Source organism: Myzus persicae, unplaced genomic scaffold (assembly GCF_001856785.1).
Source record: "Myzus persicae strain clone G006 unplaced genomic scaffold, MPER_G0061.0, whole genome shotgun sequence".
Lineage (NCBI taxonomy): Eukaryota > Metazoa > Arthropoda > Insecta > Hemiptera > Aphididae > Myzus > Myzus persicae.
Window position 1 is genome coordinate 110,842 of NW_019104107.1, and position 20,897 is coordinate 131,738.

General features: G+C 27.2%; 1 protein-coding gene across 2 annotated transcripts in view; it reads left to right on the forward strand.

Moving 5' to 3' along the window:
* The window catches only part of LOC111038820 (collagen alpha-1(I) chain-like), a 67,638-nt gene that overhangs the window by 32,232 nt on the left and 14,509 nt on the right, over positions 1 to 20,897 (forward strand). The window contains exons 10-37 of one of the 2 annotated variants that reach the window (XM_022322060.1): positions 51 to 103; positions 633 to 669; positions 1,289 to 1,387; positions 2,428 to 2,463; positions 3,200 to 3,288; positions 4,198 to 4,279; positions 4,979 to 5,005; positions 5,325 to 5,414; positions 5,496 to 5,514; positions 5,905 to 5,957; positions 7,452 to 7,568; positions 7,648 to 7,701; positions 8,337 to 8,398; positions 8,571 to 8,616; positions 8,677 to 8,792; positions 10,392 to 10,436; positions 10,897 to 10,950; positions 11,414 to 11,468; positions 13,442 to 13,539; positions 13,690 to 13,758; positions 13,827 to 13,902; positions 14,147 to 14,236; positions 14,307 to 14,342; positions 16,133 to 16,212; positions 18,707 to 18,769; positions 20,114 to 20,177; positions 20,472 to 20,516; positions 20,594 to 20,646. In XM_022322060.1, coding sequence (XP_022177752.1) covers positions 51 to 103; positions 633 to 669; positions 1,289 to 1,387; positions 2,428 to 2,463; positions 3,200 to 3,288; positions 4,198 to 4,279; positions 4,979 to 5,005; positions 5,325 to 5,414; positions 5,496 to 5,514; positions 5,905 to 5,957; positions 7,452 to 7,568; positions 7,648 to 7,701; positions 8,337 to 8,398; positions 8,571 to 8,616; positions 8,677 to 8,792; positions 10,392 to 10,436; positions 10,897 to 10,950; positions 11,414 to 11,468; positions 13,442 to 13,539; positions 13,690 to 13,758; positions 13,827 to 13,902; positions 14,147 to 14,236; positions 14,307 to 14,342; positions 16,133 to 16,212; positions 18,707 to 18,769; positions 20,114 to 20,177; positions 20,472 to 20,516; positions 20,594 to 20,646 — 1,808 coding nt within the window. The remainder of the gene's footprint in view (positions 1 to 50; positions 104 to 632; positions 670 to 1,288; positions 1,388 to 2,427; positions 2,464 to 3,199; positions 3,289 to 4,197; positions 4,280 to 4,978; positions 5,006 to 5,324; positions 5,415 to 5,495; positions 5,515 to 5,904; positions 5,958 to 7,451; positions 7,569 to 7,647; positions 7,702 to 8,336; positions 8,399 to 8,570; positions 8,617 to 8,676; positions 8,793 to 10,391; positions 10,437 to 10,896; positions 10,951 to 11,413; positions 11,469 to 13,441; positions 13,540 to 13,689; positions 13,759 to 13,826; positions 13,903 to 14,146; positions 14,237 to 14,306; positions 14,343 to 16,132; positions 16,213 to 18,706; positions 18,770 to 20,113; positions 20,178 to 20,471; positions 20,517 to 20,593; positions 20,647 to 20,897) is intronic. The other variant, XM_022322061.1, reaches the window with a different exon arrangement.

The window sequence follows — 20,897 nt, forward strand, 5'->3', positions numbered from 1 at the left end:
ACTACGCATGTATTTATAATGATTTTAATGCTATTTGTTAATAATTAAAGGTCCACCTGGTCCCGAGGGACCCAAAGGAGAGACTGGTGAACAAGGAGAAGTGGTAAGTGTACCATAAAATAGGTATATTATACAAATCCAGCGACGCTTTCAAATTTTTCACAGGGTATACACATCGAAAAACTGCAGTTTGCATAGTTATTTAGTACAACTCAGCTACAATAGATCATAAAAATATCTGCTCGTTCCTGTTAGTACATAATACTTTTAATACATAAAATTACAACTTTAAAAAAATCAATTCGATTTTTTGTACATTTATTTCGTTTTGTTATTATTCGATTTATTCCCCAAAACAAAATAACAATACAAATTATAAACGTAAATATTAAAATGATAAATTAATTGAACTTTAAAATAACTAATATTTCTGACAGAGAAACCGAACCCTTAATAATCATATACCCGTCATTTTATGGGCATCAAACACATAAACCCTTTTTTTCATACTAACTAGTCTTAATTATTTTTAATTAGTAGATGTATGGGCCATAAGTATATATTATTAATACCTCTACTAATTATCATATACACCCTAATCGAATAATATTCGTGTTTGAATTCTGTTCTAGGGACCAAGAGGTGTTAGAGGAATGCCTGGTCCACCAGGTTAGTATATATTATTTGATTTCTTAGGATTATGATAAATATTGGAGTACAATCATCCTGAAATCAACCATATATTATGTTGATGTTTTGGTACTAAAGAAATTTAATGAAAAACACCACTTTGGGTCAAACCAAAGGGTTGAAAATATAATGTCAATATTCTTTTTCACACATATTCATTCATATTTTTTGTAAATATTTAATTGCAAGAAAATATAGGTATACGAAAAAAATGACATTTATATCGTTTTTCGACTAACAGCTTTAAAACGGACTATTAAATCTGATTACTATATTTCAAAATAAATATTATATTTTCACAAGTACCAAAAAACAAAATACAAGTAAAGTTGTAAATAGTATTATATGTGTAATACTTTTATTTGCACTATCAAATTATATTAAATTAAATGAAAAGTTTCAATATTTACTCAATTTAAAAAAATGTTTTTTGAAATAATGTAATTTTATTTTCGTCTTAATTAAGTTGTATACCTCGTTGAGTAGTTTTAATTTTAATTTTTTTGTAGGAATAATAACGTAAACTATGTTACTCTTTAAAAAAAAAATAATAATACAATAATTAAATTGGAGTGTATTATTTTTATAACTGTAAAAGGTCGAGACGGACACAGGGGTAAACCGGGTAGAGATGGAGAACGAGGAGTTACAGGACCACCTGGAGTCAAAGGAGAGCCTGGAGTAACGGGAGCAATGGGTAATTATTATTAGTATTATTAAGATTGTTATATAATTATTTTATTTCATCTAGAATTTATTTTTTTTTATTTAAAAATACTTTACATTCACAAATTGTATTTGAGGACACAATTTATACTACTCCTTTATTCGCTGTGACGTATTTGAGAGGACATTTTAGATTAAAAGAATCTAGATTAGTAAAAATATTTCATTCGTTCATATCATTATTATTTATTATAAGAATATTATAACGTGAACACTATACATCTATAACATCTATAAATAAATTGAAAAATAATATTTATTAAGGTATTAAGCCCTACATTTTAGGAAAAACTCAAAAACCAGAAATAAAAATGTATTCTAAAAAATAAATTTGATTTTTTCAATATTTAATTTATTTGACTATTAAATTAAAATTCACACTTAACATTCAACTTTCTTTTCTTTTTAAGTTAAAAAACATGTATGTACACCCAATGTTTAACATCAAACCGTTAACAATTCTAGTACTGACGTTAACTCTCCTCAAATAGTAAAATATACTGCTACTGTGAAATATTAATTAATAATATATATAAACTAACTCGTTTCTATATAGTATAATATCATTTATAAATAAAATAAAATAACTTCCATAAAATGTTTCTAAATAACAAATAATTAAAATAACATGTTTTTATAAGCACAAACATTTAAAAACAACAAAACAAAAAATACTTCAGTAAACCGAGTCCAAGCTTAATCAAATACAACGATTTATCACTGCTTTCAAATCTTAATAAAAAATACACAAATAGTTTTACCATCGATCGGCTACGGGTAACCAGAATTCCAATCTTTATTTACCTCAATTTTTTTGCGAATTTCGTTGTATCATAGATTTTAATATTATATTTAGTTGGTATAATATACAAACAAATCACTTGAATAAGTAAATAAACACTTAATTGGGTTAAAATATAATTATGACTGAATGCTAATAACCCATAGTTTATGATGTATTTATGCCCCCTTCTTAGTAATTAATAACTAAGTATAATTATATGATTGTAGGATTGCCTGGAGAAAAAGGAGATCGCGGACTTCCGGGTGAGTACCATAATAACACCACAATTAAACCTTTCACATAGTGATTTTAGCGCTACATTTAACGTTTGTTTGTTTAATTTATACAGATAATGTGGCTCTTATATATTATGTTAAGAATTAAGAATAGACTAGTAGTATGTTATAATTTATGATGCGAATTTATCTATACACTCATAAACACGATTAATGAAACAAGGTACGCCTATACGGAGTGTCTCACCTTGTTTATTCCCATATATTCCCACCCACATTCAGATACAACCCCAAACACAACTCGTATACGTCGTACTTGTTCAAACTTTCAAACACCCATAACTAAATGAACATTTAACGGAAATTAATAATACAACTTTTAAAACATTTACATAAATTGGTTATCTATTTCAGAATTTTAAGTAAGTAGGTTAATGCGAACAAGATTGAAAAACAAAATACTTAAAAGCTAAAATTACAATAAGAGTAGCTCTTTAATGATAAAAATACTCTAAAAAGTATAATAATTTGAAAAAGGATTATTGACTGTGATCAGCATTATCAGATAATCATCGTATATTATAATATTGCATCAGAAGTTAGAACTCATAAACAGCTTTATAATTGGTTGGCAATAAATCAAATTAAAAATACTTAACTGATTGTATATGTTTAAATATTTAATACCCTAATTATAAACAGATTTTCCGGTTTCAAAAAACTCATTCAAACAAATATTAATTTTAATTTTAATAACTTTTAGGTCAAGTTGGTGTTACAGGACCTCGTGGTAGTGATGGACCCCAAGGTGAAGAAGGGCCTCAAGGTTTAGCTGGCTTACCCGGAGAAATGGTAATATCCTCGATTTTAACTTACCACAAAATATATGATATCTTATGCAAGTGATTACGTTAATAATAGAATTTATTACGTATATTATTAATGTAAATATTAAATTCCCTACTCTAAAATATAAAGCCGTTGTTGTTAAATAATAATATATATATATATATATATAAAAAAATGATAATTTAATATAAAGTACATATAATTGTATTTGTATAGGTAATATGCATTGCTATCATGCATTGCAGCATGACTACATTATCTTTAAATTATTCAAAACAAACTATAGTATTTTTATTTTAAACAGGAAATCACGATTTCGAACTTTTAAAAAGCATATTAAACAATAAAAATGGCTAAAATAAAATATGGAATATTGTAATAATTAATTAATTATTAGTTGGAAAAACTAATTGATTGGCATTTTATATCACCAAATATGATATAAATACAGTCGATTGTTATTATAAAAAAAGCAGATATCTTGAATTTTTCGTCATCTCAAACTCGATTGGAACCCATATGAAATAATTACCATTACAATAAAACTCGATATCTTAAATTTTTTGATAACTCGAATTTTATCTGTTCTCATTGAGTTTCGACGTAATGAGAGTTTAACTATACATACAAAAACAACTCAACTTTTTCTCAGTAAAATTTGTATATCATATATTTATATAAAAATATTTCAAAATTAAAAATAAGCGTTATTAATGTGTAATACTACTCGTGAAATTTGTTTATATGAATGATAATTAGAAACGAATTCGTAATTTTATTTTAAATAAATTAATAAATATTAAAAAAATTAATTCAAATTCTACAACTTTAGATTCTGTATCTGTTGTCGTAATATAAATATTCTATCCATTACTAAATTAAAAATATACACGTATCTAATTATGATTTTAGGGACCCAGAGGCTTTGCTGGTCTACGCGGATTTCCTGGTTCCCCTGGTCCTCCAGGAATTCCAGGATCAGAAGGACCTACAGGTAGAATCATTTTATTATTATTTAGAAATCTCTTTTAAAAAGTAATTATTGTTTTTTATTTTGAGGATTAAATGTATCTATTGTCTTAATTTAAAATTATAATGATCTTGAAAATCCTTAAAAAATAAGATGGGCATATATCTGGTGCAGTTGAAAAGCTAAAAAAGAGCACATCTCTTCAACCTTAAATAAATTAAAAGCCTGTATTTTCATAATATCATTATACGGCAATAACTATTATTACTAATAATATTTCTAAATCCATATAATACAGATCGCAGGTATATATATATATACAATATTATACATATTTGTAAATATTACATTTTATAAAATTAAAAAAACCAATATAACACGTTGTAAGCTAACTGTTTAAATAGGTATAAGTTGGATAATCTAAAAATATTTTGATGCTTTCGTCAGAATAATATAGTGATGAAATACATATTTTTTTTACGAACCTTTATACTATGCACACATTTTTATATTTGAAACACAATAACCTAAAATATTGGATTTATTTGTATCCAAAATGTTTAATACATATAATATTTCATTTATTATATGATTGTATATTATACGTTCATCGATTTCTAAATAATAAAGTATGACATCAATAATAACAAAATAATTCATTAACAATTTAGTAAAGTATTCGATAATTGTACTTGTACTTAAATGTTTTTAACATTGTTACAGGTTCTAAGGGTAACACTGGAAACACTGGTACGTATGAAGAAAATAGCATAACTAATAATAACATAATTTTAATGTAAAACACATTATTTTGTGTTATACACTGTCATCAATTAATGAAGTCTCCAATATCAATTATTAAAATTCAAAATTGTTTAATTACTTATGGCAACACATCAGATACATCTGAATTGGTTCTTTAAAATAAATTAAATTTTTTTTGTGTATCTATTTGGCTACGGTGGATAATACATTCTTTAAATGTTTTACATTAAAAAGCTATTTTTTCCCTTTACGTAACATAATTTATAGACTAAAATAAAAATAAATCAAAAATCTTAATTTCTAGGAATCCCTGGACCACCTGGTCAAGTTGGTACTGCTGGTCCCGTTGGTTCTACTGGAGCTCCGGGCGCTTTAGGTCCTCCAGGAGATCAAGGTATATTATCATAAAATACAATAGAATGATTTTTAGAAAAAATGTGATGATTATAACTTTTACAATTTTATTTTGTTTTAGGACCTCCGGGAAAACCAGGGTTAGTTATATAAAATAATGCCAACTAAAAAATGTTGTATTATACCAAATGATACTTTACAGTTCAAAGTATAATAATATTATGTTTTTAATTACTTGGACTAATTAAAAATATATTTTAATACAAACATAAGAAATTAACACGAATAAACATAAGTCTAATTTCTTCTTTTTTTTAATTTTCATATACTCAATTTACTTACATGTTATTCAGAATAAAATATAAACATTGATCAAATTTAAATGAAAACAATAAAATCATTAAATGCATATACGTATTTACACTACAATCAAATCTATACGTACAACCAACTTCGTCTAAAAAAATATAAAGATCCTTTCATAGTTCCTGTATTAATTGTATAACTAAATGATTTTTGTAATAATCTAGACTGCCAGGATTACCAGGAGCTGATGGATTACCCGGACACCCTGGAAATACAGGTAATTTCATAAATCTAATTTCTAACATAAAACAGGGGAAAAGTACGACCGCTCTGCTGTACAGTAGGTATCGTGTGTACCTCGTCATCGAGTAAGCAACTGTAATATTATATGTGTTAAATTTGAATTCAATGAATAATCATTGAATACGGAAAACAATTAAGAGCAAAGACAGGTTGTCAGACACTCAGAATATTTAATTATAAAGCAGGAGTACAAAGTCAATTGGCAGTGGTAAAATTGATCGTTTTCAAAATGTTCATAGTTTATTATAGGTAATATTGCAAATTAATATAAATAATGAGTACAATAATGTGAATATTATTTTTAAAAAATAACTCGTCCTCACTTTTCTTATAAATTAATATTAACTAAAAAATAATTCCTATTTATTAAAATGTATTATAAGTTATGAACTATTCATCAAATGTTCTACTACTAAATGATTTGCACACTTTGTTTATTCTCTCAGCGGTCTCATCAAATTTTTTACGTTTTCAAGAAGTTTCTACTCTTATTTATATCTATTGTTTCGATAGACCACATCTTGAATGTGCCTCCAGACAGATTCCGTAAAATGAAAATGACAACCACGAATTTTGATGTTGATAAAATTCTTTTTTGAAAGCTTTCATTTCACCAATTTCAAAATCCAACACAACAGTTGTTGTTCTAAGTTGCCATTAAATGTTTAAATAGGTACAAACATAATAACATATAATAATGATTACTACCCCTCTGTACTTATATGGAATTGTTGAACCAGTATTCACGTCTAGCGAAGAAAATTTACCACAACCAACTATACTATGACTTATTTCATAAGAGTAAAAGACCAAAATTTTACATAAACTCAAGGCATATTTTATGATCTATACTTCACATCGCTATTAAAGTAATTTATTTTACTTTATTAATATAGTAGGTTGAACTTTCTTTTTCGAACATATTAAAATTGAAAATAGTATTGTGTATATTATAAAATATAATAATAAGTTAAAATGTCAAGTATTAACAAAAACATTTTTTTTAATTATCTTTTTTTATACAAACTTAAACTTAAAATAGCTATAAAAAATGTTTTGTTCGTACGCCTATTTTTTTGATTTATAAGCTATTCATTAATTTTTGATAATAAGTGCGAATGTGAGAGTTCGAACTTCAAAAGCTTAAAAAAAATCGTGCCAATGTATCTACGATATTTTTAAACGGCTATAACAACCTTTTAATAATCTAGTATTACATTTTCAAGCATCTTGGCACAGTGAAAAAATCGAAATTTTTTAATTTTAAGTATCGTAAAAAAAGATTCTAGTTTTTCCTCAATGTTTTTGTTTTTCTGATTATTTTAAACTTTGCAATATTTTTTTACTTTTGGCTTTTTACTAGAAAAAATAGATACAGAAAAAGGAACACATTATATTGTAAAATTATTATATTCATCGCTCAGCTCAGAATATAAAATAAAATACATAAAATACATAAAATAAATAGGTGCTGTTGGAGCCAAAGGAGATACTGGACCAATTGGATTACCAGGTCCCATAGGTTTTTCTGGAACACGTGGTGTGAAAGGTGACATAGGTGTTCGAGGTCCAATAGGAGATAAAGGTAAAATGCTATCTTGAATCTTAATACACAATATTATTGAGATTAATATAATTCAATTATATCATATTTTTTTGAGTAGGAGATAAAGGAGACAGAGGATCCGATGGAGAAAAAGGAGATCAAGGACTCAAAGGTAAATGCGTTCATATAATTGTATGTCTCTGATTTAAGTGAAATTATTCATTTTAAACATTAAGTATCTTTATATCATTGACTCAACCAATACAAAAAAATTCATAGAAAATTATGGTCTATGAACTATGTAAATATAAAATAAATGTTACAACTAAACTAATTTATATCATATACTAATAATGCCATTCAATTTATAAAATGTTTGATTTTGTACTTTTTTTATAAACTGACTAACCCGACAACTAGATTTCACCAGAAATTGAATTTTTATAAATTAAATTAAGAAATTTACTGCCATCTATTTAGTTTTACAATGTACTTCCTACTTATGTTATTATGTTTATATATTTATTTATTTTCATGTATGATGTTGAATTAAGTAAAAACTAATAATCATATATTCTGTAAGAACAACAAAATATTTTTTACAAACACTCAACGGTCACATGAGAATAATTCATAATTTAATAAACTTCACTTGGTAAATATAAATAACTAAGTTTACAATGATTTTTTTTCGTTGGCGTAGTAGTATAAAAAAAACTATTCTCCCGACATTATTATTTTCAGATTTTTCTTCAATTAATGAGTTTCTGATTCATAAATAAATAAGATGTTTACTTATTATTACAGGAGAGCCAGGATTGGCTGGACCACCAGGTTTAGTTGGTATTGAAGGTCCAGAAGGACCAAAAGTAAATATCCATGACAATTTTTATTTCAAAAACACATAGAAAACTATATTTAATGATAACAATAAGCCCTATTTGAGTAGAAGTAAAATTATATTTTATCTACTAGCCACTAAAAATTTTTCGAAAAATTAAATTTCTTATAAAAAATGAAACTTATTGTTAATTATTTTAGGGATCTGAAGGACCTCACGGAGAAAGTGGTGCAATTGGATTACCAGGTAAAATATTTTATTTTATATGTAAATTAAATTCAAATGTCGCAATAATATTCTGAATAGGCGAGAAAGGAAAACCAGGACCCGCTGGGCTGCCAGGATATCCCGGTGCTCCGGGTGAAAAAGGTGATAAAGGAGCATATGGTAAAGATGGCATCTCTGGTGAAAAAGGAGAACGAGTAAGCATTTTTTTTTTTCTATTTTTATACTTGAAGTATTTGAAAATATACTAAAGTGAAGTTATATCAGGAAACAAAATTATTGGCAAGGTTTGACAAAAGATCATAAGATAACTTACTTTAAAAACGTATACGTAGGGTGACTTTTAAAAAGTTTTTATATAAATTAAAAATATGATATTAATTAAAAATACATTTTATTGTATCAATCAGGATCATAGATTAACGCATTTTTAAGATTTACACTTTATACTTTTGTGTAATTTGCATTGTTGTTATAAAAATTACAATGTTTAATTAATCATTGCACAATAAATAATATAATAAAATAGAACAAATACATCAATAAAAAGGGATTTACATAAACATTTGTATTGATATCTTACAATAAAATTACTCTAACCGTTAAAAATTATAATATTAAATGTAGGTAATTATCGGATTACAGTTATTAATTATGATAAAAACTAGATGATGAAGAATAATCTATACCTATATAATATATATATATAAGTCAAATACCAAACACTCAATCATTCGTCGCTATACATCTCAAAAACTACAAAACGTACTGATTCAAAATTTGGAATGTGGTTCCTCTAATTTCTAATGATCTAGATGTGTAATAAAAAAAGATTTTCCGATATTCACATTTTTAAGGGATGGTCAAACAGTTGTCTTGTGATTCACTGTGAAAACTGAAACTTTTTTCTTGTTTATAAATAGTTGAAATTGGTTGTAGATTATATTGGTATTGGTATAAATTATTTTTTTTTATAAGTACTTAAGTGGTTGCCATTGGTTACTCTGGCAGATCAGGTACAAGTATGCATCAAACTGTCAAGATTATGGCCTCGAATAAAGAAACTATATCTTAAAACCAAATTTATGTGGGTAGCTTATATACTCAAAAACTACTCAATTGAATTTGACGAAAATCTCAGACCTCAGAGATTGTTTTTAGAGATATCATAAAAGTTTAGTAAGTAGTTTAGGTCACGTTAAAAAATATACCAAGTGCTAAATCCAATCCGAGACTTGTGTTTGCGCATCTAGGTCAAATAATTTCACAAAGCTAGGTATGCAGAAGCCGATTTGTCCGCGAACTGAGGTACACTCTAACCGAGGTACACATATAATATAGCGTATAAATCATAAAGGATTTGTCACTAAAAAAAACTCCGCATGGGCAATGCAGGAATATTCAGATAGGAGAGTAGACTAAATATGTCAATTATTATTATAATATTGTGATGTTTTAAAATTTAAAAAAAAAATGTAACGTTTTGAAACATTTTAATTAAAAAAAACCCTTTTGGCGTGCATGTAATGATTTCATGTACCTTAATAATTATGTGTTGTTAACATTTTTGTATAAAATATATTGAAAAATAATTACACATCATTGTATAACATAATATATCAATATATTATCATCGATATGAATATATAGATATCAACTTATAATTATATTATTAATTTATTATTAATAAAATATTAAAATCACGAAATACTTCGCTTATCATCAGTATAATTAAATGATTCACATGAAATATTTTAAACTTCAAACACTACAAGTATATATTTATTGTATTTCAGGGAAATACCGGATTACCAGGAGAAAGAGGAGAAACTGGACCTAGAGTAAATATTACATTTAAAATAGAGTTTTTCTTAATTGAATACCCATGAATTATTTTTAAACAATTGAAGTTCATTTACAAAAAATGGTATTTCAGAATTAAGTTGAATTTTCATTTTTCAAAATAAGTCTTTTTAATTAATTTCTATATTATTAAAATATAAACTAAATGTTTAAATCCTGATTTTATATAAATGATTATAATTGATGTATTTAATTTATACATTATTTTTTTAATCAATATTTACATAAAAGTTTTAATAACTGTATCAAAGTAAACTAAATAAATTAGTTTAGGTCACACAAGAAATAGTTTAGTATTATTTATGATGAAAAAATAATACAACATTTTAAAAACTAATTTTATAATCATAAGTAAAAGCCAATTTCCTAGTTAAATGCTTTCAAACATTTATTATAATGTAGATACAAAATTTAATTTATTTTTAAATACATTTGTAGGGGTTCAGAGGCGCTAGAGGACGTGAAGGATCTGAAGGAATCCCCGGACCAAAGGTATGCAATAAAGACATCTAATTACGTGAATCAAATTGTAGATTATATATTATGTTTAATACACCAGTCTTTTTTTAACTTGAACAATAATGATAAATTAAGTTCAAACATATTTGGCAACACAATATTTATGAAGAAAATTATAACTAAGAGTAAATTTCTTACTTATTAGTATTATTATTAGCAAATACAATTTAAAGTTTAATACGACTTAAAATAACCCAATATTTTTTTATTAAAATCCGAGAGTCCATACACTTTAAACTATAAGTGTTTTAAAATTATATTCAATATTGGTGTTAATTTCGATAAGCGTACAAAAGTCTAGTCCAAAAAAAAAAATATATATAAAGTAGATTAATAGCTTATACCTTTACAGGTATATTGTAACTTATATCAATTATCAATACAGATGAACTTAAGACGAAATTATATATTTTTATTATTTCCTAATTAATTACAGGGTGATACTGGACAGCCTGGGCCTACTGGTGCTTCGGGAGAACGTGGAATACCGGGTTTGTAATAATTTATTCGTTGTATTTATGAATATGGTACCATATTCTATTTTTAACAATGGTTTATTTAATTAAATTTATATACATTTGACAATTATTACAACAGAATATCAATTAAATTTTTTTAATCCTCAATAATAATAATATTTCAATATATTATTTTATTATCATATGAGTATATTAATAGAATTTTACTGTGGTGAACGATAATACCGTAGTAATTATAAACCATTGTCTATCTCTGATAAGATGTGTTAGAGATGATTTTAACGTTAAGTTTGACGAGGCACTTACTTATGAAGATAGACATACTTCGATTTTGCTATGAAACGAGACTACTTGACAGTGGTGGATCCAATGGTGGAGCGGGGGGGGGGGGNCCCTCCCCCCTTGAACATATTATATTCAAATTTATTACATTGTGACTTGTGAGAAATACTAGTTATATTTAGCTTTACGTATCGTCATTTCGATAATAACGTACCCGCTACCAAAAGATACTATAGCATATTATGTTGGACACATTTTAATTACTCCCCCCCCCCCTTGATACATTTCTGGATCCTCCCCTGCTACTTCGATACACTTGTGTTAGTAACATGCTGAAGGACTAATACTATGCATTTTGAAAGCGATCAAAAATAGTTGTATATGTGGTAACACTCAGTGATATGACATGAAACAGTGCAGTTTTTAGCTAACTGTCTATTTTGCGAATAAACAACACTTAGTGTTGTGGTATCTCGTCTTTTCTATATTGTACCTATACTTAATAATCATATATTTACATAACATGTTGGGCCAGCAAACATCGTTGGTGCGTCGGCCGGGCTTTAATAAGCGAGCCAAGGCAGCACCGTGCGCGACCGACACAATCGTACGATCCTAATTTAAGGTACAGGAATAACGATTTGTCCGGGCAAATACAGAGACTTGGAATGGAGTCAACCACTATTTAAGTGGCTACCGCCCGGTGAAATTTAATCGGAACGGCGGTACTTACACAAGTGGCCCCGAGGGGGGAGGGGATTGTGGGAGATAGTGCGGTGATGCTGCTGTCGATGAAGCGGTTGGACTCGTACCCGCCCGGGGAGCTGTGTGTCGACTATGAAAGTGACTCGGGTGGGCGTGTGTGTCGTCTGGTCACTGGTACACGTGCTCCTCAACTTAGATGCTTCTCGTCGTTTGACCGGAGTTCCGTCTGTCGTCGGCTGGAATCGTAAGCCTCGCTGGTCTGGATGGTTTCGGGATCGTCACTGGTGTGGTTGTTGTTTATGCCACGGCGTTCGATCTCTTCTGTGATCGGTTCTGCTGTTTAACTCTGCTGGGTTATGTCGCTTGCTGATTTTGGTGGTCATCTGGTCTTCGATTTTCAGATGTTCGTTGTAGTTATGTGTTATATTGTATATTGGAGAATGAAGAAAGACTGATGTTACTCCGTAAATGGGACCGGTTTTATACGGTGTCCCGTACCGACTCATAAGCCACAAGTGTGCCAGTGTGCGTATTTGTGCTTATCGTCGGTACGGTTTACCTAGCTATTATTGCACAGCTTTGGAGTTATGGTTATAGGAACGGTATTGTTGACTTCGTCATTGTCTCCTCTATCCATAGCTGTACTTGTTGGGGATGTACGGTGACTAAAAAAGTTTCAAATTCTCCACTTAATCTCTACGATGGTGTCCTTTTGTACATATACCGTGCTGTGATTGGTGATCCTCAAAAGGACCGTTTTATGTGATAATGGGTGCTCCGTTACGTACAGAACAAATATAGGACACATACATCTTCCCATGTTGATTTATACATATTAAAAGTATAATAAAATATAAACACCGTAATGGTGGTTCAAACTATTTAAATGGTGCAATTGCATTGGTCGAGAAATATATTTTTTTTTTTGACAAATTAAAGTTAATTATGTTACATTTAATATGTTACAAAGTATTAATAATCTAATTTGCATAGGACAGGTGCTGATGGATTAAGAGGATTTGTCGGTCCTCCGGGTGCACCCGGAATTAGTGGAAAAGATGGTTTACCTGGCTTTCCAGGAGAACGAGGTCCTCCAGTTAGTATCTTATAAATTATCTTAGATATTAAACAAATTAAATTTTCATAAACTAAAACCATATAACACAAATAAAGATATATTTAAGTACATAATAGGTAGTTGAGTAATAAAATATAAAGTTTAATTTGTAAAATATTTATATTTAAGGGTGACACGGGACCAATAGGTGTTACTGGAATCCCTGGAGTCGTTGGGCCACCAGGTCAATCGGGAGAAGTTAGTATATACGAGTAACATTCAAATAATCGTATTTTTAAAACGTAATTTGAACTTTTTCGTAATAGATAGGTTCTATTGGAGAACCAGGTCCATCGGGTCAACCTGGATTACCAGGAGAAGCAGGAAGACCGGGTGATGCAGGTAAAAATAATGAAAAGAAAAATTGTAATTATTTTTTTTAAATGAACTTACTACAGTATTTACTTTTATAAATTCTATACATTATCTTTTAGATCTACTTAATTTATTATCGTGTTATGAACATATTTTGTAAAATAAAAACAATATACTTCGAAACAAGAAATTATAACTTTTTTTCCATAAATGGGCCAACATAATATTATTATGATATTAATACACTTTTATATTATATTTGATTTTATAGGAAAAGAAGGACTTCCAGGCCCAGTTGGTCTGCCGGGAAAATCGGGCGAACCTGGTTCCCCTGGATTACAAGGGTTCCCAGGTGATAGAGGTAAATCAACATGAATTATAATTTTTGTCATATTTGAATTTAAAAAACCAAATCAACGAACTGTTTACAGGATTTCCGGGAGTACCAGGAGCAGCTGGACTAAAAGGTTTGTATTGTAAAACTTAATTTTGTAATCAGTCAAAATAAAAATATTGTGTTCAACAGTATAATCAACTTACGTAGGGTGGCCAGACACCGTTTTATATACGGGAAAGTTCCGTTTTTTCATAGTCTATCCCGGGTGCCCCGACAAAAGCTTTCTGAACGCTTAACTGTCCGAGTTTTTAAATATGTGCATTTTCATACTTATAAAAAATATTAAAACAATTACAACCTCAATAATAGACACCAAGATGCATTAACAACTTCTACTAGTGGTTAAGCATATTATATTAATATCATTGTGTAAATACTAAAAAGATCTAAACAAGATTTTATTTTTATTTTAAGCCCTTACTTATATTATTTAAAGAATTGTTTAATCCAATACAGGACAATCTGCCATTTTATTAAAAATAAACGTTTTATTTTAGTAAGTATAAAAAAATTAATCCCGTATTTTAGTATTTTAAAACTTGCCACCTTAACTTATGACTATCAAAGATAATAATGCCGTTGAATCAACATAGTATTGTTTTCAAAAATATTTGGGTGTTGTTTGGTTTTATTTTTATTGTATCCAATATGATTCTACGCTAGAACCAATTACAATACTGAATTGTAATTTAACTTATAGAACAACAAAATAAGTTTAATTTTTTTTAATTTACGTTATTGAGAAATAAATAATTATAATAGTTGATTATCGACAAATACATCTCATATTTCAATCACATGAACAGCAAGAAAAAATTGAATAGGTCACTGTAATGCGTGTGTAAAATTTGAATTCAATAGTAGGTAAATCATTGCATACGAAAGTTGAAAATTCTCAGAAATAACGGTCACCAGCATATACTATTTTACTGTTTGTAATACGGTAGAGATTGAATTAAATTTTGCCAAAAACATTGCGACTGGATCATCATTGTTATACCAATAAAAAAAAAACAAAATCAATTTTCTTTAATACTGGTTATGAGTAAAAATTTCAATTTTTTTCTTAATTTCGTTTTTATTTTTTCCAGACATTCAATTGTTATGTATGTTCTTAGTGGAGTAACAAATTTAATTATTTTACAATAATGTGCGTTGTATTATTTTTTGTATCTGTTTACATGATAAGTAGTTGAAATAATCCTTTGATTTTCAACGATTAGGAAGGTTTCTTATAAAAATTTGATCTTTTAAGAGGTAAAAATTTAATATTCAAAGTATTTGCCAAAATAATCAGAAAAAAACATGAATTCTGTAGCAAAATTTTCGTTTCTTACGAAATTGATTTTGTTGGTTACTCAAAAAATAATAACGCAGATCCTTGAAGTTTTCACCAAATAGTTACACAGTAGACTCTGCTTATAACGATCTTCAAGAGACCTATAGTTTCAGACTTTCTGATCGTTGTCTTTTTAGTTTTATTTTCTTTAAATATGGATTTATTGTTTGGTCAAAAAGCTTAAGATATAATACAAAGATCTTCATACGTTTTTATTATAGCAATTTAAAATAATTATACAAAATTGATCCATTAAAACGTTGAGTGCTTCATAGTATTTGAATCGCGTTGCTCTGTATCAACGTCAACGTGTAGACGTCGCTTCGGGCTCGCACGCAATGCTAAAAAACTAATGTAGGTTTTAAATTTATAATATCATTAATCCTAGACCAGATGAGACGTTTTTTAAAATATTTTTTACATGAGCTTTTGATTTTGTAAGTAATATTCTTCACTGAAAGAATAGTTATGTTTCTTTATTGTTTCACATTGGTTTTACTATTAGAAACATGATTTTTAAGGTGACACGGGACCTCCAGGTCCTCTTGGATCAACTGGAGATAAAGGACAACAAGGAGAATCTGGCAAAGAAGGACCACAGGTAAATTTTTACAAGCTTACAATGTTATTTAGATTTAAAAATATAGTTATGATACTTTTTCAGAAAAAAAACTGTTGTATTTTTGTATATTTTTTTGATATGAATACCTATCAAACAAATAAAAAAACTTTATTAATCAATTTCAGTCAAATATTTTTAAAAGCAATTTAGAAGAAATGTTTTAAAATAGTTTTAACAAAATGATAAAATACATTTTATTACCTAGTTTGTTTCGAAAATGTAAATAGAATTCAAATGCACTTATTTAGCGTACCTCGTAATATTAAAGTAGAGACGTGCACACTTAAAATGCCTCTCTCGAATTTTTCTTTTAAAACCTTACTCGAACTTTTCTGATTTAAGAAATATTATTCTATTGAATAATAAATTAAAATAGATTTCTATTTATCTGAAACACTAATGTAATGCGTATACATCAATATGACGTTTTATTTTGTGGTAGGTACAATAAATGCACAGGTACTTAACATATATAACTGTTTTGGTCCAATTACTGAATTTTACACATCATTATTTGTTTTGTTTTTTTTTTGTCACTCGTTTGTTCATACATTGAGATAAAATATTTCCACATCAGGTATTAACAGCCGACGAGAATACATAACGCATACGAATACAAACATAAATCCTTGTTAAAATATTACTTTATTGTTTTTATTTTTTTTTTTTATCGACAATTTTACCTAAATGTCTGAAACGACTATTAAATTCAATCGTTTATAGTTTTATTTACTCATTTTTATTTATATTTTTATGTTATGTAAACATATTAAATAAGATCAATAGTAGAAAAATAATATTTATTATTTTCAAATATTTTTACTTTCATTTCAACAAATATTATTTTATATTTTATTTATAAATATTATTTCCCAAACTGTTCAGAAATTGAAAGCTAGATTCAATGAAATATAAAACTATTTATTTTATTTATATAAGTATATTAATACCTTTAATTAAAAATAAATAAATATATTGCTTTAAAGTATATTGAACTACTTATGTTGGAGTATTGGACAGTTTAAAGATAAAATAATTTAAGCTGATGCATAATTTAAAATATTTAAGAATGAAAACAAAATCTATTTACGTGTATTTCAAACTAAAGACTATACAAAGACTGAGTACTGGGTAGCATGTTTTTATTTTGGAAGAAACCTCCGTCTGTCGAATTCTACTTTTATAAATTCATTCTAATTTGATTAGTATTTTTTTTTCAGTTGTTTCAGAAAAAATTCCATATTTATTAGGTTAAAAATATTTCTTTAAAATTTAAGATTGCATAAACATTATCACTGGAGTATTCGAATGTATAATATTTTAAACGGCTCGAACATAATTTTAATGCATATATTGGGAACACAATATATTATAAACCTAATAACGGTAAGATTTGTAAACAATACTTTGTAGAATCTTTTAAACCATTTCAGTTTCAGTGTTTTGTGGTTTTGAGTAGGTATTTGGTTAAAATGTACATAAATAATTACGGGATTAAAATTAATATTCAAAAAAAAAACTATAGTTTGATTTTAATCACAAAATTACATACGCTGTTCTTCAGTAGTCCTCCATGTGCTTCAAGATTTCTAATGTATTTAAATTGTATTAGTACCTATACATTTGTAATTCTATTATTTCTTAGTATAGAATTTATAATATATTCAATGATATGATGAAAATATAGATTATCTATCAAATGAATATTTTTTAATTAAAAATTAATATCTAATAATATAACACATTTAAAAATAATTTTTGAAACAGAACATACATTTTAAATTTTGGAAAACACTATTCAATAGTCTTATTCTAGTTTTTAACTTAGCTCCTAGGTTCTATTATTGTGATATAAATATGTTAACGACAGTTATAATTTATTTACACAAAACAATAAGGAAGATTTTTATTATTTAAATATTTATCATTTTATCATGAAAACATATATATTTTGATGGAAAAAGTAAAAACAAGTGGTATTTTAAAATTAATTTCTCAAGTTACATATTTTTTACCAATAATACGTTTATATTATAAGAAATTGGTTTTTTATAACAAATTAAGTATTGTCTAAGTCGAATATATTTTGACAAATGTATAAATGATGTTATGTGGTAGGTATGTGTTATTATAAAAACTACGTGCACCACCTTAAAACTAAACTCTTAAAACATAAGCCAAATAAATATTTCATTTAGTACCCACCCAAAAAAGTCTTGGCAAACTTTCTCGACTAAGTTTTGTCGATAAATGATGACTTATAGTTATAGTTTTAAAAGCACTACACAAATGAAATAAATTCTAAGTATTTTAAAATTTGATTTATATCAAAAAACCCAAATAAAACGCATTCAATTTAAATGCATTTGTTGACAATTGTATCACCGCCTAAATAATTGTCGCATGAGGAATTCAGTGTCATAGTTAATATTTACTTGATTTGTTTTAATTTATATATTAATATTTTATTTAGGGTGCAGAAGGTCGCAAAGGACCTACAGGTACACCAGGTGCAGTGGGTCTAAAAGGAGATAAGGTACAGTTTTAACAAAAACATAGAATTAAAACATCTGAAATATTATATTTTAATTTTTAACACAAAAAAAAGATTTAATTGTTAAACAAAACAAACGATTAAAAAACAGGCCTTTTTAAAAATTAAAATGTATATTTCATTTATCATTATACATTTACAATCTCTCGCTTGTAAATTTAATAAATGACAAAAAATTAATATTAAACTAATTTAGTAAAATAGCTTATTAAAATTAAAATTGATATGATGCAAAAGCAACTTCAAATATAGACATAAGACATATTAATGTTGTCATACCTTTCAACCAATGTAATTAAAATAAAATATAATAATATTACATTTTTTTATTGATCATGAATAAATTCGGTGTATATTATGACTGGGCCATTATCACGACATAATAATATATCAATTTTTTTAAATATTTTTAGGATATTGACCTATAGAATTCAGTAATACGAAATAATTACACTGTATAATAAATTTAGAGTTAAGTTACAATGAAATTAGTTTTTAAATGACATAATAATAAAAGCGATGAAATAAGGATGTTAGTTATAATGATAAATAGTAATTTATTGATATTTATAGTGTATTCAGTAAATTGTGTATTTGCTTGAAGAACTGAATGGTATTCCTCTAAATATTCGGATCCGAACCTAGACTGTAAGCAATAATAATATGACTTGCTTAATATTCCCCTGTATGTTCTTCCAAATATTTGCATTAGTTTATTCTATGTTTGATTTTGATAGTAGCGCTGCACAATTTACAATCAGGGGGGGTAGCTTTTTTCCATACAAATGCACTTGTTAGTCTAGTACCTATGCCCAATTCTAACCAGGTTTAATTTTTTTTTCGTTAGTGATGTTGGTATTTCTATTTCTGTTCCGCCATATGACCTATAGTTTTATCTTGTGTAAATTGATTTTTTGCCTGTTTATATATTTTTAAATTGGAAAATGGTGTTTTATTTAATTTTTTTTTTTTTTTAATTGGTATATGGGGAAATATCCATGAATCATGTGTCAGGTATAAGGATGGCTAATTTAGTTTGAAAAATATTTAAAATTTGTAAAATGAGTAACGCAAAATAAAAATTTAATGGTGGAATTAATATCTTTCTCGTTATACCACAAAAGATAAATCCTAATTTTACAAGATTGAGTATTGTTTTTGAACAAACTGCCAGTTACTGGACAAATTATATTTTTATAACTTGTTTCAAATATACTCTTTTGGAACACCTTTTTTTTGTATCATTGTATTCCAAAAAGGTTAATTAACATTGTTACAATATAAAATATTTTATAATTGTATTTAATTCAACATGTTTAAATTCAGGGTGAAATAGGACTTGCTGGTCCAATGGGAAACGATGGAATAGCAGGAGCACGAGGCGTTCCAGGTTAGTACGTTCAATTTTTGAGACCGTATATTATAGGTAATCCTTTTTTAGATATCTGTAATTATAAAAATAATAATACCGATTTGTCTTAAAATAACGTTACACACATTTACTCGTATTTTTATAAATGCAGTATAAAATGTACATACATGTGACTGTCGATGTTATTATTATTTTAAGTTTTTGAACATTATACTAAAAAAATACTAAAAACAAAAATAACTCTCGAAACTAGTACCTTTCTCATTTCGATTAAAGTTTTACGTAATATTACATGTTCGTTGTTTTCTACAGGACCACCAGGGCCCGTTGGACCACCAGGAGAAGACGGAGATAAAGGTGATATTGGGTCTAACGTTTAATAATATTATCAGCTTTGCCAATTGTTATCAGGACCATCAATTATTCCATAACAGGTGAAATCGGCGTTCCCGGAGAAAAGGGATTCAAAGGTTCAAAGGGAGAAATGGTAAACAGTGCATTTTAAAATTGTGGATGAAATAACTTGTTATTCATTATTTTGACCCATCTTACTAAATAAACGGAATATTTGCATGAGTGGTTAGGAGTATAACAAAATACTATGTGTACATATTATTCAGCACAATATTTAATCAATACCATGCATAAATAAAAAGTGGAATACTGATATAAATATAGATACCTATTACACAATATTGAGGAATATAATTTACGCACATCGCGAAAAATTAGTGCAGC